Raw genomic sequence first — 15098 nt, forward strand, 5'->3', positions numbered from 1 at the left:
ACAAGAAGTGCCCGTTTATTATATTAAAAAAGTGTGTTCCCACATGAATCTTGAATGCCAAGTTTCTTCAAGTCTTCCATTAATTTCAGAAGATAACAAAATAGATTATTTAAATATACCCACACTCCTCAAATGTGGCACAGCGGTCCACAGTGGCTTCCAGTGGTCTTTGGCAATCAATGCAAAAAGAGAGACAAAGAGGTTTAGGGATTCTGGCTCAGGCAGACATCGGGTCTACTTTAAAATAAGTTGCTAGATAAATCACCACCACCCGCCCCTTGAAATAAATCTGCATCTTCCAAAATATATTATTGAAAAACTGTTTGTTATGAGATCATAAGTTATAGACCTAAGCCATTGTACTTAAGGCCTTAAAAAGTATTCTAGCTTTTTCTGAAAAGGTAGAAGTAAGATTCATAACAGTGAAGCCCTTTCATTTTTATTATTGTATTCCTTCCTCCAAAGAGCTCAGAACAATGCATATAGTCAGTCAGTCTCTCTCTCTCTCTCTCTCTCTCTCTCTCTCTCTCTCTCTCTCTCACACACACACACACACACACACACACACACACACACCCTGCCCTTCTATCCTCACAACAACCCAGGGAGGTTGGCCAGCAGCAAGAGAGAGAATAATTGGCTCAAGATCATCCAGCAAGCTTCAGAGCTGAGCAAGGATTTGGACTCAAACACCTACACCATCCTGGCCGTGCTTTTTTCAGTCAACTGCTCTTTGCAATGAAGGCTTGCATTTCTACAACCGCTGCTTGGGGATGTCAGGGGTGTTTCTGAGCGCAGGGAGTGGGATAGCAGTTCAGATTCTGAAGGAGAACCATCGGACATGGGGCAGGTGTTTTCCCAGGCTGGTCCAGATATGAGTAGGCCTGCTTCTCAGGTTACCAAAGTCCAGATGGCTGAACTGGAGGGTCCCTCCTCACCCCCCCCCCCCCCAGTGAGAGGCAGCAAACAGGAGGCGCACATGCAGAGCAAAGAGAGAGAAAGCAGGGGCGGAATTTAGACAGTCTACCTGATTGGCCTTGCATGAGAAGCTGCGCTTAGAGTCTCACGAGAAGAGAGGGGCCTCCCTGTGTTAAGTTAGGCTAGCGGGACTGCCTCCCTCTTCAAACAGCAGGCAACTCTCATAAATTCCATTTGGATTGGAGAGTTTCTCTGAGAATTTGCATCTGTATGACCCTATGAAGTAATGAATTAAAAGCTGTAGACTGAAGCCTGTATGTTTGGGCACTGAAGCAAACTGGAGGTTGAGGGAATCATGACAGGGGAAGCTGTAGCTCCTCACAGGTTGTCCAAAGTTCCTTGGCCCTCTCAGGGCAGCCTAAGTCCACTTGACAGCAATGGTAAGTCTCCACTGGGAGAAAAGCCCCTCCTTTATTCTGCAAACATGACCACACAAACAGCTGCTGTGTCTCTCCTCCTAACCAAGTATTGAGAATTCCCATTGTATGTGAAGCCCCTTGAGCTAAACTTGTCATTCAAACATTCAAACACACAGCAGAGAGAGGTGTTCTCTGTGAAGAATCTTCCTTTGCTGTAGAACTAGACTTTTGCCACACATAGATGTGGTGCTTAAGAGTGCAAGCTTTAACTGGCCAGTCAAATGACTCTCTCAGGACATAGGAATTCCCACAGCGAATCAGGTCCAGCTAAAGGCCCCCATAGTCCAGTCTCTCTATAGCAGGTAGCCAGATGGCCCTAGAAGAGCTTCCCGTAACCTGGCACCCTCCAGATGCCAGCATGGCCAATGGGAGGAGTTGTAGTTCAGCACATCTGGAATGCAGCCCTAGACTCTCCCATGCTTGGTCTGATGGCAGTAGCTGTTCCCTTTAGCCCCAGCACCTGGTATGCAAAGATACACTGCCTCTGACCCCAGATGCTCCATTCATCAATCATGGCTAATAACTTTGGAGAGATGTATCCTTCACAAGTTTCTTTTTTAAAGGATTAATGAAGTCTGTGAAGAATAAGCCTCGCAAATTTCTTTTTAGAAGGCATCTGTACTATAGGCCATCACTTCCATAAGCTCATTACACATTGGCCACGTTCGCACATCGCTTTAAGTCTGGATTCCTGGCTTAAGCCACAATGAACGGTGGAATATAAATATTTTAAGCAATTCCCTTTTGAAAGTGACCTTTGCTCGTCTTGTGAGTGGGTAAACAAACCAGGCCATTATTGCTGATGAACCCATGCTTATGATTCAACCTGTCCCAAACAAACAAGCACTGGAAGCCAGATTTAAAGCAGTGTTTACAGTTGGCTTTCGAATACTGGCTTGGTTGGGTGCAATAAAGCACATCCAAAACTGGAGTTATAACACTAAGCTGTTGATGCCTGGTTTACATACACACTCATGTGATGGGGAGGAGGAATATGCACATCGTGGTTTAGGAAGCCAGGAACCCTGGTTTAAAGGAGCAAACATGCCCAAGGACTAATTCACAGGGCTTGCATTGAAGGGTACATCTTTTTAAAAGCCAACTTGGCTCCAGTGTGTTACTGCAAAAGGAAAGGAAGCTGGAAGAGCTAAAGGTGTCCATCCATTCTACCAGGAACATTAGCCTTTTGTTTTATATTACACGGTAATAAACTGTACCCTGCACTTCCTTCAATAACCTCAAAAAGGCACCTATTTTGAAGACGTGGGTAAATATGCAACTTAATCTGATTAAAAGTTAGATAACTGACCAACTGCTAGACACTCATAGCCTGGAAGCCCAGAGGTGTGTTGCTCACAGACTCTTTAAGAGCTAAATTAACCCTGAGAGCGTTTTAGTCCCCAGAAGCCCCCTAGAAAGTTTTCTAACAAGTTGGGGACCACAGGGGAGAAAAGTCTGATTCCTTGAACTAGCCCTAGGGAGAACAGAGGAAGCTGCCTCATATTGAGTCAGACCATGGATTCATTTTGCTCCATACACCGACGATGGCTCTCCACAGTTTCAGGTTTTCCCAGCCTGACCTGGAGATGCCGGGGGTCAAACCTGGGACCTTCCGCATGCAACGCAGGGGCTCCACCGCCAAGCCGCAGCCCTTGAAGTAGTTAAGTGTGGACCAGGGAGAACACAAATCTCTGCTCTAGGGTTTGTTTTTTTCCTGGACTAAGTTTTCAAGTAGACTTCCCAAAACGACAAGCTGGAGGAGGTTACTGGAGCGGGCCCGTATACATGACATAAAACTTGCATTCTACTGAAAATACTTCGCAAGAGGCACCATGCTGAATCAGTCCAGCCTTCCGTAGCTGCATTCAGATGGAAAAACAAACAGCTTGCTGCGAAACACAAACAAAAGCGTTTGCTCTCCTCCGTTCACAAGGCAGGGAGCCTGGAAGGCCGAGGCTCATGCATGCTTGTGCATGTAACAGCAAAACAAGGCTTGTCTGTTGCCTCATCCAGGAGGAGAACACACAGCCCTCTCCTATCATTTGTCCCCAACAGCTGAGTAAACACAACTACTCAAGTACTACTCAAGTTCTACTCAAGTGCCATTTTTAGCCACTGTGGCCAATCCATCAGTGACTAACTTCCTTGAATTTAGTCTAATGGTTGTCAAAAGCTGAGGTGCTAAACCTCAGAAAGTGATGAACCGGTTTAGTTGATCAGCACGTCTGGCTGTAACTTCCACTAGCACGACAGCTACACAGTGACTAAATCTATGCCACGCTCCTGTGTCTTGTGCGGAGGATGTGACAAGATATAACATCGTGTCCACCATGCAGCATCATTTACAGCAGAAGGGACATCTCCAGATGTTTGGGACTTCGACCCCCAGAAGCCCCTGCCAGCGTGGCCAAGGGTCAGGAAAGTGGAAGTCCAAAACATCTGGAGATCGACTCTCTGCCCACCCCTGATTCAGGGTAAGAGTGTAGAACCTGTGGCCCTCCAGATGTTGGGGAACTTCAACTTCCATTAGCCCCACCCAGCATGATCACAGATGATGGGAACTGTAGTCAAACACCATTCAGAGAACCACAGGTTCTCCCCACCCCGATTTAGAGGAAGGCAGAAAAATATATATTAACGCATTTAAGAACATAAGTGTAGCTGTGCTGGATCAGACCAAAGGCCCAACCAGCATTCTGTTCCCAAAGTGACAAACCAGATGCCCATGGAAAGCCCACAAGCAGGGTAGGAGCACCACAGCCTCTTACCCAGCAACTGATATTGGGAGGCATACTGCCTCTGGTAAAGGAGGTAAGACACAGCCCTCAGGACTAGTAGCCAGCAAAAGTCTTCTCCTCCATGAATTCGTCTAACCACCTTTTCAATCCATCCAAGTTTGGGAAAGACCATTTCTGAGAAGCGTCTTGCTGTTCTGGGACTGAAGAACCCCTTCTCTCATGGCACAATACGAGAATTGCTTCTCTCTGGGATTCAGGAGGGCTGCACAAATAATGCCAATACACAAGTCTGACCACCACTGCCGCCGCCTTCATTGGCCCTTTCAGTTGCGGCTTGCCGCCTGGCCGACCCTTTGCAGAGGCAGAGGCAGGTGTCCTTCCCATTCTGTAAAGCACCAGGATTTTTTAAAAACATCATTTTGACTTTTACTGGAAAGGGCTGCTGTTTGGGCTTTCCACTTTGGGAAGCCAAAATGCCCAGGCTGACCCAAGCTCCTTTTCCCAGAGAAGACATACTTGTAAGGACTGCAGCAGATTTCAGAGGGGATATACGCCAATGGCAGGAGCAGCCGAGTTCTACATTCAGGAAAACAGGAGTCCCGGAAGATTCTACTATGGAGCGCCACGCCACAGCGGTGGAGAGCGTCTCCCGCCCACTTTCATCAAAGGAATGCATCCCTTTCTGTCTGACGTGGGCCCCAGGCATCCTCTGTGTTGTCCTCGTTTGCAGACAGATAGCTGTAGGCGGTCTCCCCGTTAATTTCCTCCAGTGGGTAATAGGTGCGTTTGCCACGGCCACGTCGGCACACGGAGTGGCAGAGAAGTCCTATGTTCACCATGACACTGATGAAAAGCAGCACTGACAAGACACATATGGGAATCCAGGCCATCCTATAAAAACAAGAAAGAATCAGAATCGAGAAGATTAACAATTTATAACACTAATTATATTAAAGTATGATTAAGAAATATTAATAATGCTAGTGGTACTAATGGGTTACATCCAGGATCTGCCTTTGCAAGGAAGGACTTCACTTGCAGAAGATCCCTCCACCCGAATTTTGGGATGTCCACCACAGTTCGCCCCATTCAACAGGGCCTCCTTACTCTGGATAGCATTTTTTAGGGATCTGGAGGGGCTGCTGTGGGAATGAGGGGGCAGGGAAGTCTACTTCTGCCAGCACAGTTGATCCAGTTAAAATCTGGATCCAAACCACATGTACCAGGCATTTACATACTCTCCAGTGAGCTGAGAATGGAAGCACTTTGTGGTTTTCATCACTTTGCTACACCAGCTCTATGGAACTTGCGGTGACCAAACCACAACCCCGAACACACATCTTACCCTGTGAAAAAGGGCTCCTTCTGACTGGCTTTCAGCAGACACTGCCCAGCTGATAAAAGAAGCAGAAACGTGATTAGAGGTGAAAGCAGATGCTTAGCAAACAGTAAAGACAGCAGATTTCTAACATGGCAGTAGACTAAACTATTAACGAGGAAGGCTTAATAGTCACAGGAGCACAGGAACCTGCTGCAGACCATGGGTACATCTAACCCGGTATTGTCGACACTGACTGGTAGCTACTCTCCAGGATTTCAGTCAGAAGTCACTCCTGCCCTACCGGAAGATGCCAGGGATTGAACCTGGGACATTCTGCACAAAGACATGAGGTCTTCCACTCAGCTATGACCCTTCTCCAAAACCAGGACTCTGAGACATGTACCTCTGGCTACCTCGCCCATCATGGGTGATTCAGAAGCAACGTTGCAACTGCCCGTCTTCTGATCACAAGGACAGTGATTTGGGCACTGACAGGCGCGCTGGCAGTTTTTCCCATACTGCCCAAGGGGGCATGCTGGGAAAGGGATGGCAAAACGCTGGTTACAAAACGACAACAGGCAGGCCAGGAGTCACAATAACAGAGCTGGAGGCCATGGGCTGGATCCAGTTTTAGTTATACTTAGAGTAGACCCATTGAAAAAAGTAGGACTTGAGTTAGTCATGACTAACTTATCCCATTGGTTTCAATGGGTCTACTCTATGTATGACTAAATCTGGATCCAGCCCTATGCTATCTGCATTATGAAGTGGTAGCAGTTCGAAAGCAAGAAATTGCAAGTAGATAAATAGGTACCGCCTCGGCGGGAAAGGTAACAGTGTTCCGTGCACCTCGGTGTTCAGTCATGCCGGCCACATGACCACGGAAGCGTCTTCGGACAGCGCTGGCTCTTCGGCTTAGAAACAGGGATGAGCACCGCACCCTAGAGTCGGACACGACTGGTTGGGGACACCTTTACCTTTTATAGTCCTAGCAGCGCAGTGGCTAGAGTTCTGGATTTTGCTTTAAATCCCTGTTCAGCCATGAAACATACTGGGTGAGCTACAGCTACCACACAGCGTTGCTGTGAGAATACAAGGGGAGGGAACAAGGGGGAGAAGAAATGTATACCGCCCTAAGATCCTTGTAGGAAGGTTCACGGCCAGGGGAGGGGAGAAAGAGAATAAATATGTCAGCGTCAGTGCAGTATCTTTTGATTCTTTGGCATTTATCAGATCAGCTTGCATCACAGTCTGGGTTTGCACAACATACTAACCGACATTCAGTGGTTGAGTGTGGGTTGTTTTTGAACCAAGGGTTAGTGTGTTGTCTGAACCCAGGACATGTTCTACAGGGTGGCTTGTTAACCATGCAGTGTGGCTGATGTTTCTTGAAGAAGCCACCTTGAGAACCCACAGTGTTCTTGGGTTGTTCAGGGTGGGTAACAAGCCACACTGCATGGTTAACAAGCCACCCTGCGGAAAATGTCCTGGGTTCAGACAACACACGAACCCACGGTTCAACATACAACCCACACTCAACCGTGGAGAGTGGGTAAGCGTGTTATGTGCACAGCCTCCTACTGTCGCTACCGACATTTAACTGGGCAGATATCCTCAGCAAGGAGGCATCATCGGGGCACAACCTTCACCACAGTGAGGCAAACATCTCTCACCTTCTTCACAGAGGGTTCCTTGGAAGCCAGCTGGGCAAACGCAAGATCCGTTCATGGAGTTGCATATCCCACCATTGAGACAGAGGCATTTTTGAGCACAGCCATCCCCGTAGGAACCCCTGGGGCACACTGTGATGGGGAAGAAAAGAAGAAACCTGCACATAGAGCTGGATCAGGTCGGGGTGGTGGTGGTGGAGAGGCTTACTTCCACGGTGCATTACTCAGTGAAGATACGGCAGGTTCACCTACTCTTTCAAGCAGGACTATCAACAGATGAAGCTGCTTTAGATGGAATCAGATCATTGGTCCATTTAGGTCAGGACTGCCTGCTTTGAGTGGCAGCCGCTCCCAACAGCTTCCCACCCCTTCCACCTCATATCCTTTGAACCACAGATACTGCAAATTGAACCTAGGATGGATTAGAACCTGGTGTACAACCTATGACACTTTGAGATTACATTTTAGATTTTTATCTTGCATGCCACCCTGAGAATCTCTGTTGGTCATTTTGTATCCTGCTTTGTATTTTGCTGTGGTTAACTGCCTTGAGCACCACTTCGTGGAAAGGCAGGATACAGATTTAACGAATAAATAGATACCTTTTTTAAAAACAAAAACTAAGTATGCAAAATGTAACAATACAACAGATAAAAGCAACAACCAGTTAATCATTTGCAGCAGCATTTTTACAACAATCCTTTCATTTCATTTATTTATTTTACACTGCCGTCCTATACACACTTACTTGGGAGTAAGCCCCATTGAACTCAATGGCACTTACTTCTGCGTAGGCATGTATAGGATTGCACCACTATGGATTTATACCCTGCCTTTCAACAAAGTTCCCAGGGATAAACTCATTGATTAAAGGTGCAAGCCTATGCATGTTTAGACAGAAAAAAAGGCCTAAAACTTTCAGCTGGGAGATGCAGGACTTTTTTCAGTCTAAACATGCACAGGATTGTACCCTTAATAATGAAAAACAAATAAGATGTGGAATTCCCTCCATCCCTCTAACATGAAGATTGTTCATTGAGAGATCTGGTTACCTTCACTACAGTTAGCGCCCATCCATCCAGCGTCACAGAGACATCCCTCTGGAATAAGGGGAAAAAGAAAAAGGAAGGGAATATAGCGAGGCTGGAAGGTATGTTTCAGCTGGATTATGATGAGAATACCAGGGCAGGCAGGTAGGCTGCTAGCTAGGGAGCGGATACAAGGCAGAACGTGGATGTTCAAGAAGGACGGCACAGGGCAAGGAGAAACAGAGGACTGGGCTTCAAACACACTTGGCACGATGAGCATGGAGTTACCCTCTGGCAAGCAGCATGCACGCACACACCCCTCCATTGGCCTTTCCTTCTTAGGAGCAAGAAATGCAGGCAAGAGGAAGCATTGGGCAGGGATGCACGAGTATTTCGTTTCAGTTTGCAAATCACTCAAATACCTTATTTGCAACCCTGAACATGAACAGGAGCTCATCTTGTCCAAAAATGTTCACCAATTCCCGAACTTGCATTTGCACTTGCAAAATGTGCGCTCCAAAAACGCACAACTTCAAAAACGGACAACTTTTCCCATTCAAACAAAATGAAAAACAGGTAGCAGCCGAGAACAGGAGCAAGCCAAACGGAGCTTTGAAGTGCAGTTCGGAGGATTTTGGCGCGCTCAACCACGCCTGGTTCTCCCATCCTTAGTGCTGGACACTTCCAAAGGTGCTCCGTGTGCCTTGGGAAGTGGCGCTCAGCAGCTCATGCTTCCCCACCCCCAGCTGGCCACGGCCTTTCTTGGGAAAGTCTGGGTGGACAGGAGCATTGGAAGCCACTTCCCAAAGGTGCATGGAGCACTTTCAGACAGCGCACGCTTCCCCCCACCACACTCACACATTAGTGGCCTTTCCATTGGGAAATGCCGGCGGGGGGCGGGGGGGCTCGACAGGTGGGGAGGGGGCTAGTGACTGCTGTTTTGGCTGAGCTAGGAAGGCCAGCCAAAAATTGTAGACCCCTGCAGAGAACCAAAAGGACATACAGGGGTACTACCGAGTACCTGCAAGGCACAGTCAAAGAACTCCAGGCTTCTGAGCAACCTCCAGTTAGCTTCTGTGACAGAGGCTGCTGAAGCGCCAGGACTTGTGAGATCAGAATCACTGTATTGATCCACACTCCCCTTAGCCAATTAAACAAGGCAGGATGGAAGAAAGGGACACCCCTCGTATCTCTAGCGGCTCAAAATAGTTGCCCAGAAGCAAGTTAAGCAGGAAACCTAAGGCTGCTTGTAAAGTGCATTTAATGAAAAAGAGAGGAAGGGGGGGGAGTAAACGAAGGAATGCCCCAAAGTAGTACTCAGAAATAATAGATTATTAATAATTATTATTGAATTATAATAGATTATTATTATATTAGAATACTCTATAGATTATTACTCTATAGATTAATAGGTGTGAGTTGCCTGATGTGTTTCAATTTTAGAAAAAATCCTTTTGCGGGGTTATGTTTAGACTTAATAAAGCAGCTAACTCAGAATTATTTCTCCAGGAATCAGTACTCCTTGTTTTTTAAGCACAAAATCGAAATGTATTAGGAAATTCATGTGCATCAGTAAGCCATCCTTTTGGGATACCTGCCAGAAGTTTCACCTCTCCTCTTGTTTTTCCATACACACTGCACACCAGTCAATTAACCCTCCCGAGCTCACCTCAAACCAGTCACAACCATCATATATATGTGTGCCGTTGCCAGGGCCTTGCTGCAAATAAGGCATTCTTTTCAAATGACTCTGTGCAATCAGGTGGGCTGCTACTAGCAATGTGATTTTATGAGCTCAGTATCTAGCCTCCAGCTTGGGGTGCCGATTTGCTACCAGCACTGTGCTTTTTTGAACCTGGTGCTCTATGCCCAGCTTCAAAGCCAGGGGTGCCTAACTCCTACTACTGATGTGCTTTTAAAAAGTGCTGTCTACACCAGCCACCAGGTTGGGGTGCCAATTTGCTACTACCGCTGTGCTTTTATGAACTTGGTGCTCTATTCCCAGCCTCAAAGCCAGGGGTGCCTATCACCTACACCTGGTCCACACACTCACACAGCCTTCCAACTGCCCAGTGGCCTTACCCTCTGTGCACATCCCATGCAAAGTGCAGTTGGAAGAGCCACAGTCCAAGACATTGCAGGCCGGTCCCCTCCAGAAAGCTCCGTCACATTGGCATTGCCCCAGCACACAGCGTCCGTGCCTGCTGCAGTCTGGAGGCTGACAAAGAGGCTCATGGATGCACACCACAGTCGAAATCCGCCGGGGGCAGCGCCACATGGGGTCGAATGCACTGCGAAGAGTGAACAGAGAAACATCGAGGGGACCAAAGGAATCACCTTATCCGCAAAGCTCTGGGAGGAGATGGCCTGATACAAAGACCAGGAATGCTCTTCTTCGAGGGAAACTTCCATGGGAGAAGAAGGCTGCTGCCCTTGCCAAGCTTTATGCCCCTCTCCCATGGGTGCTACCCCATTTCCCCTGCCTCTGTGTCATCTCTATCCCTAGTATCTACGGTGCTTCCTTCCCTTCAGACTCAGCACTTCTGTCTCTTCAGCTCAGTCTCAAGCTGCATGAGACTAGAACAACAGCCAGGGCTGGCCCAAGACGTTATGCTGCTGTGGCACCCAAGCTCAGCCACGTTATTTGGTCACTCACAAGCAGAAAATCCCGCAAGCACCTCTGCCCTACGCTGGCAGTAAGAATACAATTGTAACCAGTATTCTTGCCAAGAAAACCCCATGGAACGTATCACAAGGCTAAAAGATATGACGCTGGAAGATGAGACCCTCAGGTCGGAAGGTGTCCAATATATTACTGGGGAAGAGCAGAGGGAATTTCCAAGTAGCGCCAGAAAGAGTGAAGCGGCTGGGCCAAAGCCGAAAGGACACTCAGCTGTGGATGTGTCTGGTGGTGAAATGAAAGTCCGATGCTGTAAAGAACAATATTGTTTAGGAACCTGGAATGTCAGATCAATGAATCAAGGTAAGCTGGAGGTGGTCAAACATGAGATGGCAAGATTGAACATCGACATCTTGGGAATCAGGGATCTAAAATGGACAGGCATGGGCGAATTTAATTCAGGTGACCATCATATCTACTACTGTGGGCAAGAATCCCTTAGAAGAAATGGAGTAGCACTCATAGTCAACAAAAGGGTGGGAAAAGCAGTACTGGGGTACAATCTCAAAAACGACAGAATGATTTCAGTATGAATCCAAGGCAAACCATTCAACATCACAGTAATTCAAGTCTATGCCACAACCACTGAGGCCGAAGAAGCTGAGGTTGATCGGTTCTATGAAGACCTACAACACCTTCTAGAACTAACACCCCAAAAAGATGTCCTCCTCATCATAGGGGACTGGAATGCTAAAGCAGGAAGTCAAGAAATCACCGGGATAACAGGCAAGCATGGCCTTGGTGTACAAAATGAAGCAGGACAGAAGCTAATAGAGTTTTGCCGAGAGAACACGCTGATCATAGCAAACACTCTTTTCCAACAGCACAAGAGGCGACTCTACACATGGACATCACCAGATGGTCAATATCGAAATCAGATTGATTATGTCCTTTGCAGCCAAAGATGGAGAAGCTCTATGCAGTCAGTAAAAACAAGACCTGGAGCTGACTGTGGCTCAGATCATGAGCTTCTTATTGCAAAATTTCGGCTTAAATTGAAGAACATAGGGAAAACCACTAAACCATTCAGGTATGACCTAAATCATATTCCTTATGAATATACAGTGGAGGTGAGGAATAGATTTAAGGGATTAGACTTGACAGACAGAGTGCCTGAGGAACTATGGACAGAGGTCCGAAACATTGTTCAGGAGGCAGCAACTCAATCCATCCCAAAGAAAAAGAAATGCAAGAAAGCCAAGTGGCTGTCTGATGAGGCTTTACAAGTAGCTGAGGAAAGAAGGGAAGCGAAAAGCAAGGGAGAAAGGGGAAGATATATCCAACTGAATGCAGAGTTCCAGGGAATAGCAAGGAGAGACAAGAAGGCCTTCTTAAATGAACAATGCAAAGAAATAAAGGAAAACAACAGAATGGGAAAGACTAGATAGAGATCTCTTCAAGAAAATCAGAGATCTCAAGGGAACGTTTTGTGCAAAGATGGGCATGATAAAGGACAAAGAAGGCAGGGACCTAACAGAAGCAGATGAGATTAAGAAGAGGTGGAAAGAATACACAGAAGAACTATACAGGAAAGGTCTTAATGTCCCTGATAGCCATGATAGTGCGGTCACTGAACTTGAGCCGGACATCCTCGAGAGTGAAGTCAAGTGGGCCTTAGGAAGCATTACTAACAACAAAGCTAGTGGAGATGACAGTATTCCAGCTGAGCTATTTCAAATCCTAAAAGATGATGCTGTTAAAGTGCTGCACTCAATATGCCAACAAATCTGGAACACTCAACAGTGGCCACAAGACCGGAAAAGGTCAGTTTACATTCCAATTCCAAAGAAGGGCAACGCCAAAGAGTGTTCAAACTACCGTACAACTGCGCTCATTTCACATGCCAGCAAGGTTATGCTCAAAATCCTACAAGCTAGGCTTCAGCAGTATGCGAAGAAGAACTACTGGAACTACAAGCTGGTTTCGAAGAGGCAGAGGAACTAGAAATCAAATCGCCATCATTTGCTGGATCATGGAGAAAGCAAGAGAATTCCAGAAAAACGTCTATTTCTGCTTCACTGACTACGCTAAAGCCTTTGATTGTGTGGATCGCAACAAACTGTGGCAAATTCTTAAAGAGATGGGGGTACCAGACCACCTTACCTGTCTCCTGAGAAACCTGTACGAGGGTCAAGAAAACAGTAAGAACCAGGCATGGAACTACCGATTGGTTCAAAATTGGGAAAGGAGTATGACAAGGCTGCATACTGTCGCCCTGCTTATTTAACTTATATGCAGAGTACATCATGAGAAACACCAGGTTGGATGAATCACAGGTTGGAATTAAGATTGCCAGGAGAATTATCAACAACCTCAGATACGCAGATGATCCCAGCCTAATGGCAGAAAGCGAAGAGGATCTAAAGAGCCTCTTGTTGAGGGTGAAAGAGGAGAGTGCAAAAGCTGGTTTGAAACTCAACATTAAAAAAACTAAGATCATGGCATCTGGCCCTATCACTTCCTGGCATATAGAAGGGGAAGAAATGGAAGCAGTGACAGATTGTATTTTCTTGGGCTCCAAGATCACCGCAGACGGTGACTGTAGCCATGAAATTAAAAGACGCTTGCTCCTTGGGAGGAAAGCTATGGCAAACCTAGACAGCATAGTAAGAAGCACAGACATCACCTTGCCGACAAAGGTCCGTCTAATCAAAGCTATGGTTTTCCCAGTAGTAATGTATGGCTGTGAGAGCTGGACTCTAAGGAAGGCTGAGCGCCGAAGAATTGATGCTTTCGAATTGCGGTGCTGGAGAAGACTCTTACGCATCCCCTGGACTGCAAGGAGGTCAAATCAGTCAATCCTAAAGGAAATCAACCCTGAGTGCTCATTGGAAGGACAGATACTGAAGCTGAAGCTCAAATATTTTGGCCGCCTAACGCGAAGAGAAAACTCTCTGGAAAAGACCCTGATGCTGGAAAAGACTGAAGGCAAAAGGAGAAGGGAAAGGCAGAGGATGAGATGGCTAGATAGCATCACCGATGCAATGAATATGAACTTGAGCACGCTCCGGGAGAGAGTGCAGGACAGGAAGGCCTGGCGTGCTATGGTCCATGGGGTCACGAAGAGTCGGACACGACTGAACAATGCAATACAGTGCAAATAATAATTTTGCTGCCATTTTGTGAAACCCCAAATGGTAGGGCCAGCCCCGACAAGAGCCCTAATGGAGCAGACCAAGGGCCTATTTGGCAGCACATAGCCCTACAGTTCATAGCCACGGAGAGCTTTATCCTCCATGAAAGTCTCTACTGCAGAGTTGGAAAAAGCTCAGAAAACAGTAACTAAAATAATCAAGGGCTGGAGCATCTCCCGTATGAGGGAAGGTTACGACATCTGGGACTGTTTAGCATACAGAACAGGGGAGTGAGGGGAGACATGATGCAGTGTACACAATTATGCATGGTGTGGAGGAAGTGGACAGGGAGGCATTTCTCTCCCTCTCACTTAATACTAGAACCCGACGGGGTCATCCCATAAAGCTGATTGGTGGGAGGTTCACAGCAAATAAATGGAAGGACTTCTTCACACAGGACATAGTGAAACGATGGAATTCGCATCTACAAGAGGTGGTGATGGCCACCAATTTGGATGGCTGTAAAAGGGGGTTAGACAAATTCTTGAAGGAGAAGGCTATAACTGGCTACTAGTCCTGATGGCTATGCGCTACCTCCAGTACCAGAGGCAGTGAGCCTATGTACACTAGTTGCTGGGGAACATGGGCAGGAGGGTGCTATCGCACGCATGTCCTGCGTGTGTTTCTCGTGGGCAGCTGGTTGGCCACCGTGTGAGCAGAATGCTGGACTAGATGGACCCTTGGCCTGATCCAGCAGGGCTCTTCCTAGGTTCTTAAAACTGTCCACATAGGTGACCATCACATCTCATGGTAGTGCATTCCAGAACTCTGCCAGAAAGTGCTTAAGCAAGTTAATACACAAGGAGCTTTAGGACCCACATTGAATAATGGGCTCCTTTTTTTGTCTTTGCTGTCATCCTCTAAGGAAACCTCAAGAGGTGTGGTGGCCTGAGAACCCCACCCTTAGCAACTTCAATCATGCCTTGCACCTACCCACTTCCTCTTTCGGAACGTAACCCTTTCTGAGAGCTGCCCACAGGGCTAGGAATACCTGAGAGCATCTGCCGCTGAGCTGTAGTAACCTCCCTCTTGCAGATTCAACCCGCCTTCCCCCACAAGACTGAGCAAAGGTGCCAAATGGAGCTGCAGCCTCTCTAGCGTTAGTACATGACATGGTCGTTATTGTGACC

General features: G+C 47.0%; 1 protein-coding gene across 2 annotated transcripts in view; it reads right to left on the minus strand.

Annotated features, from left to right (window-relative positions):
* Nucleotides 1–15098, minus strand: part of NAGPA (N-acetylglucosamine-1-phosphodiester alpha-N-acetylglucosaminidase) — a 28617-nt gene continuing 13519 nt past the window's right edge. Inside the window, exons 6-10 of one of the 2 annotated variants that reach the window (XM_084818880.1) lie at nucleotides 10237–10445; nucleotides 8179–8226; nucleotides 7130–7258; nucleotides 5481–5529; nucleotides 1–5026 (exon numbers count right to left, since the gene is read on the minus strand). In XM_084818880.1, coding sequence (XP_084675006.1) covers nucleotides 4798–5026; nucleotides 5481–5529; nucleotides 7130–7258; nucleotides 8179–8226; nucleotides 10237–10445 — 664 coding nt within the window. In that variant the 3' untranslated portion in view covers nucleotides 1–4797. Of the gene's footprint in view, nucleotides 5027–5480; nucleotides 5530–6563; nucleotides 6598–7129; nucleotides 7259–8178; nucleotides 8227–10236; nucleotides 10446–15098 lie in introns of those variants that run through there. The other variant, XM_084818881.1, reaches the window with a different exon arrangement.

Source organism: Heloderma suspectum, chromosome 12 (assembly GCF_057233095.1).
Source record: "Heloderma suspectum isolate Gila_16-S chromosome 12, 16-S_ref, whole genome shotgun sequence".
In the NCBI taxonomy this organism is placed as follows: Eukaryota; Metazoa; Chordata; class Lepidosauria; order Squamata; family Helodermatidae; genus Heloderma; species Heloderma suspectum.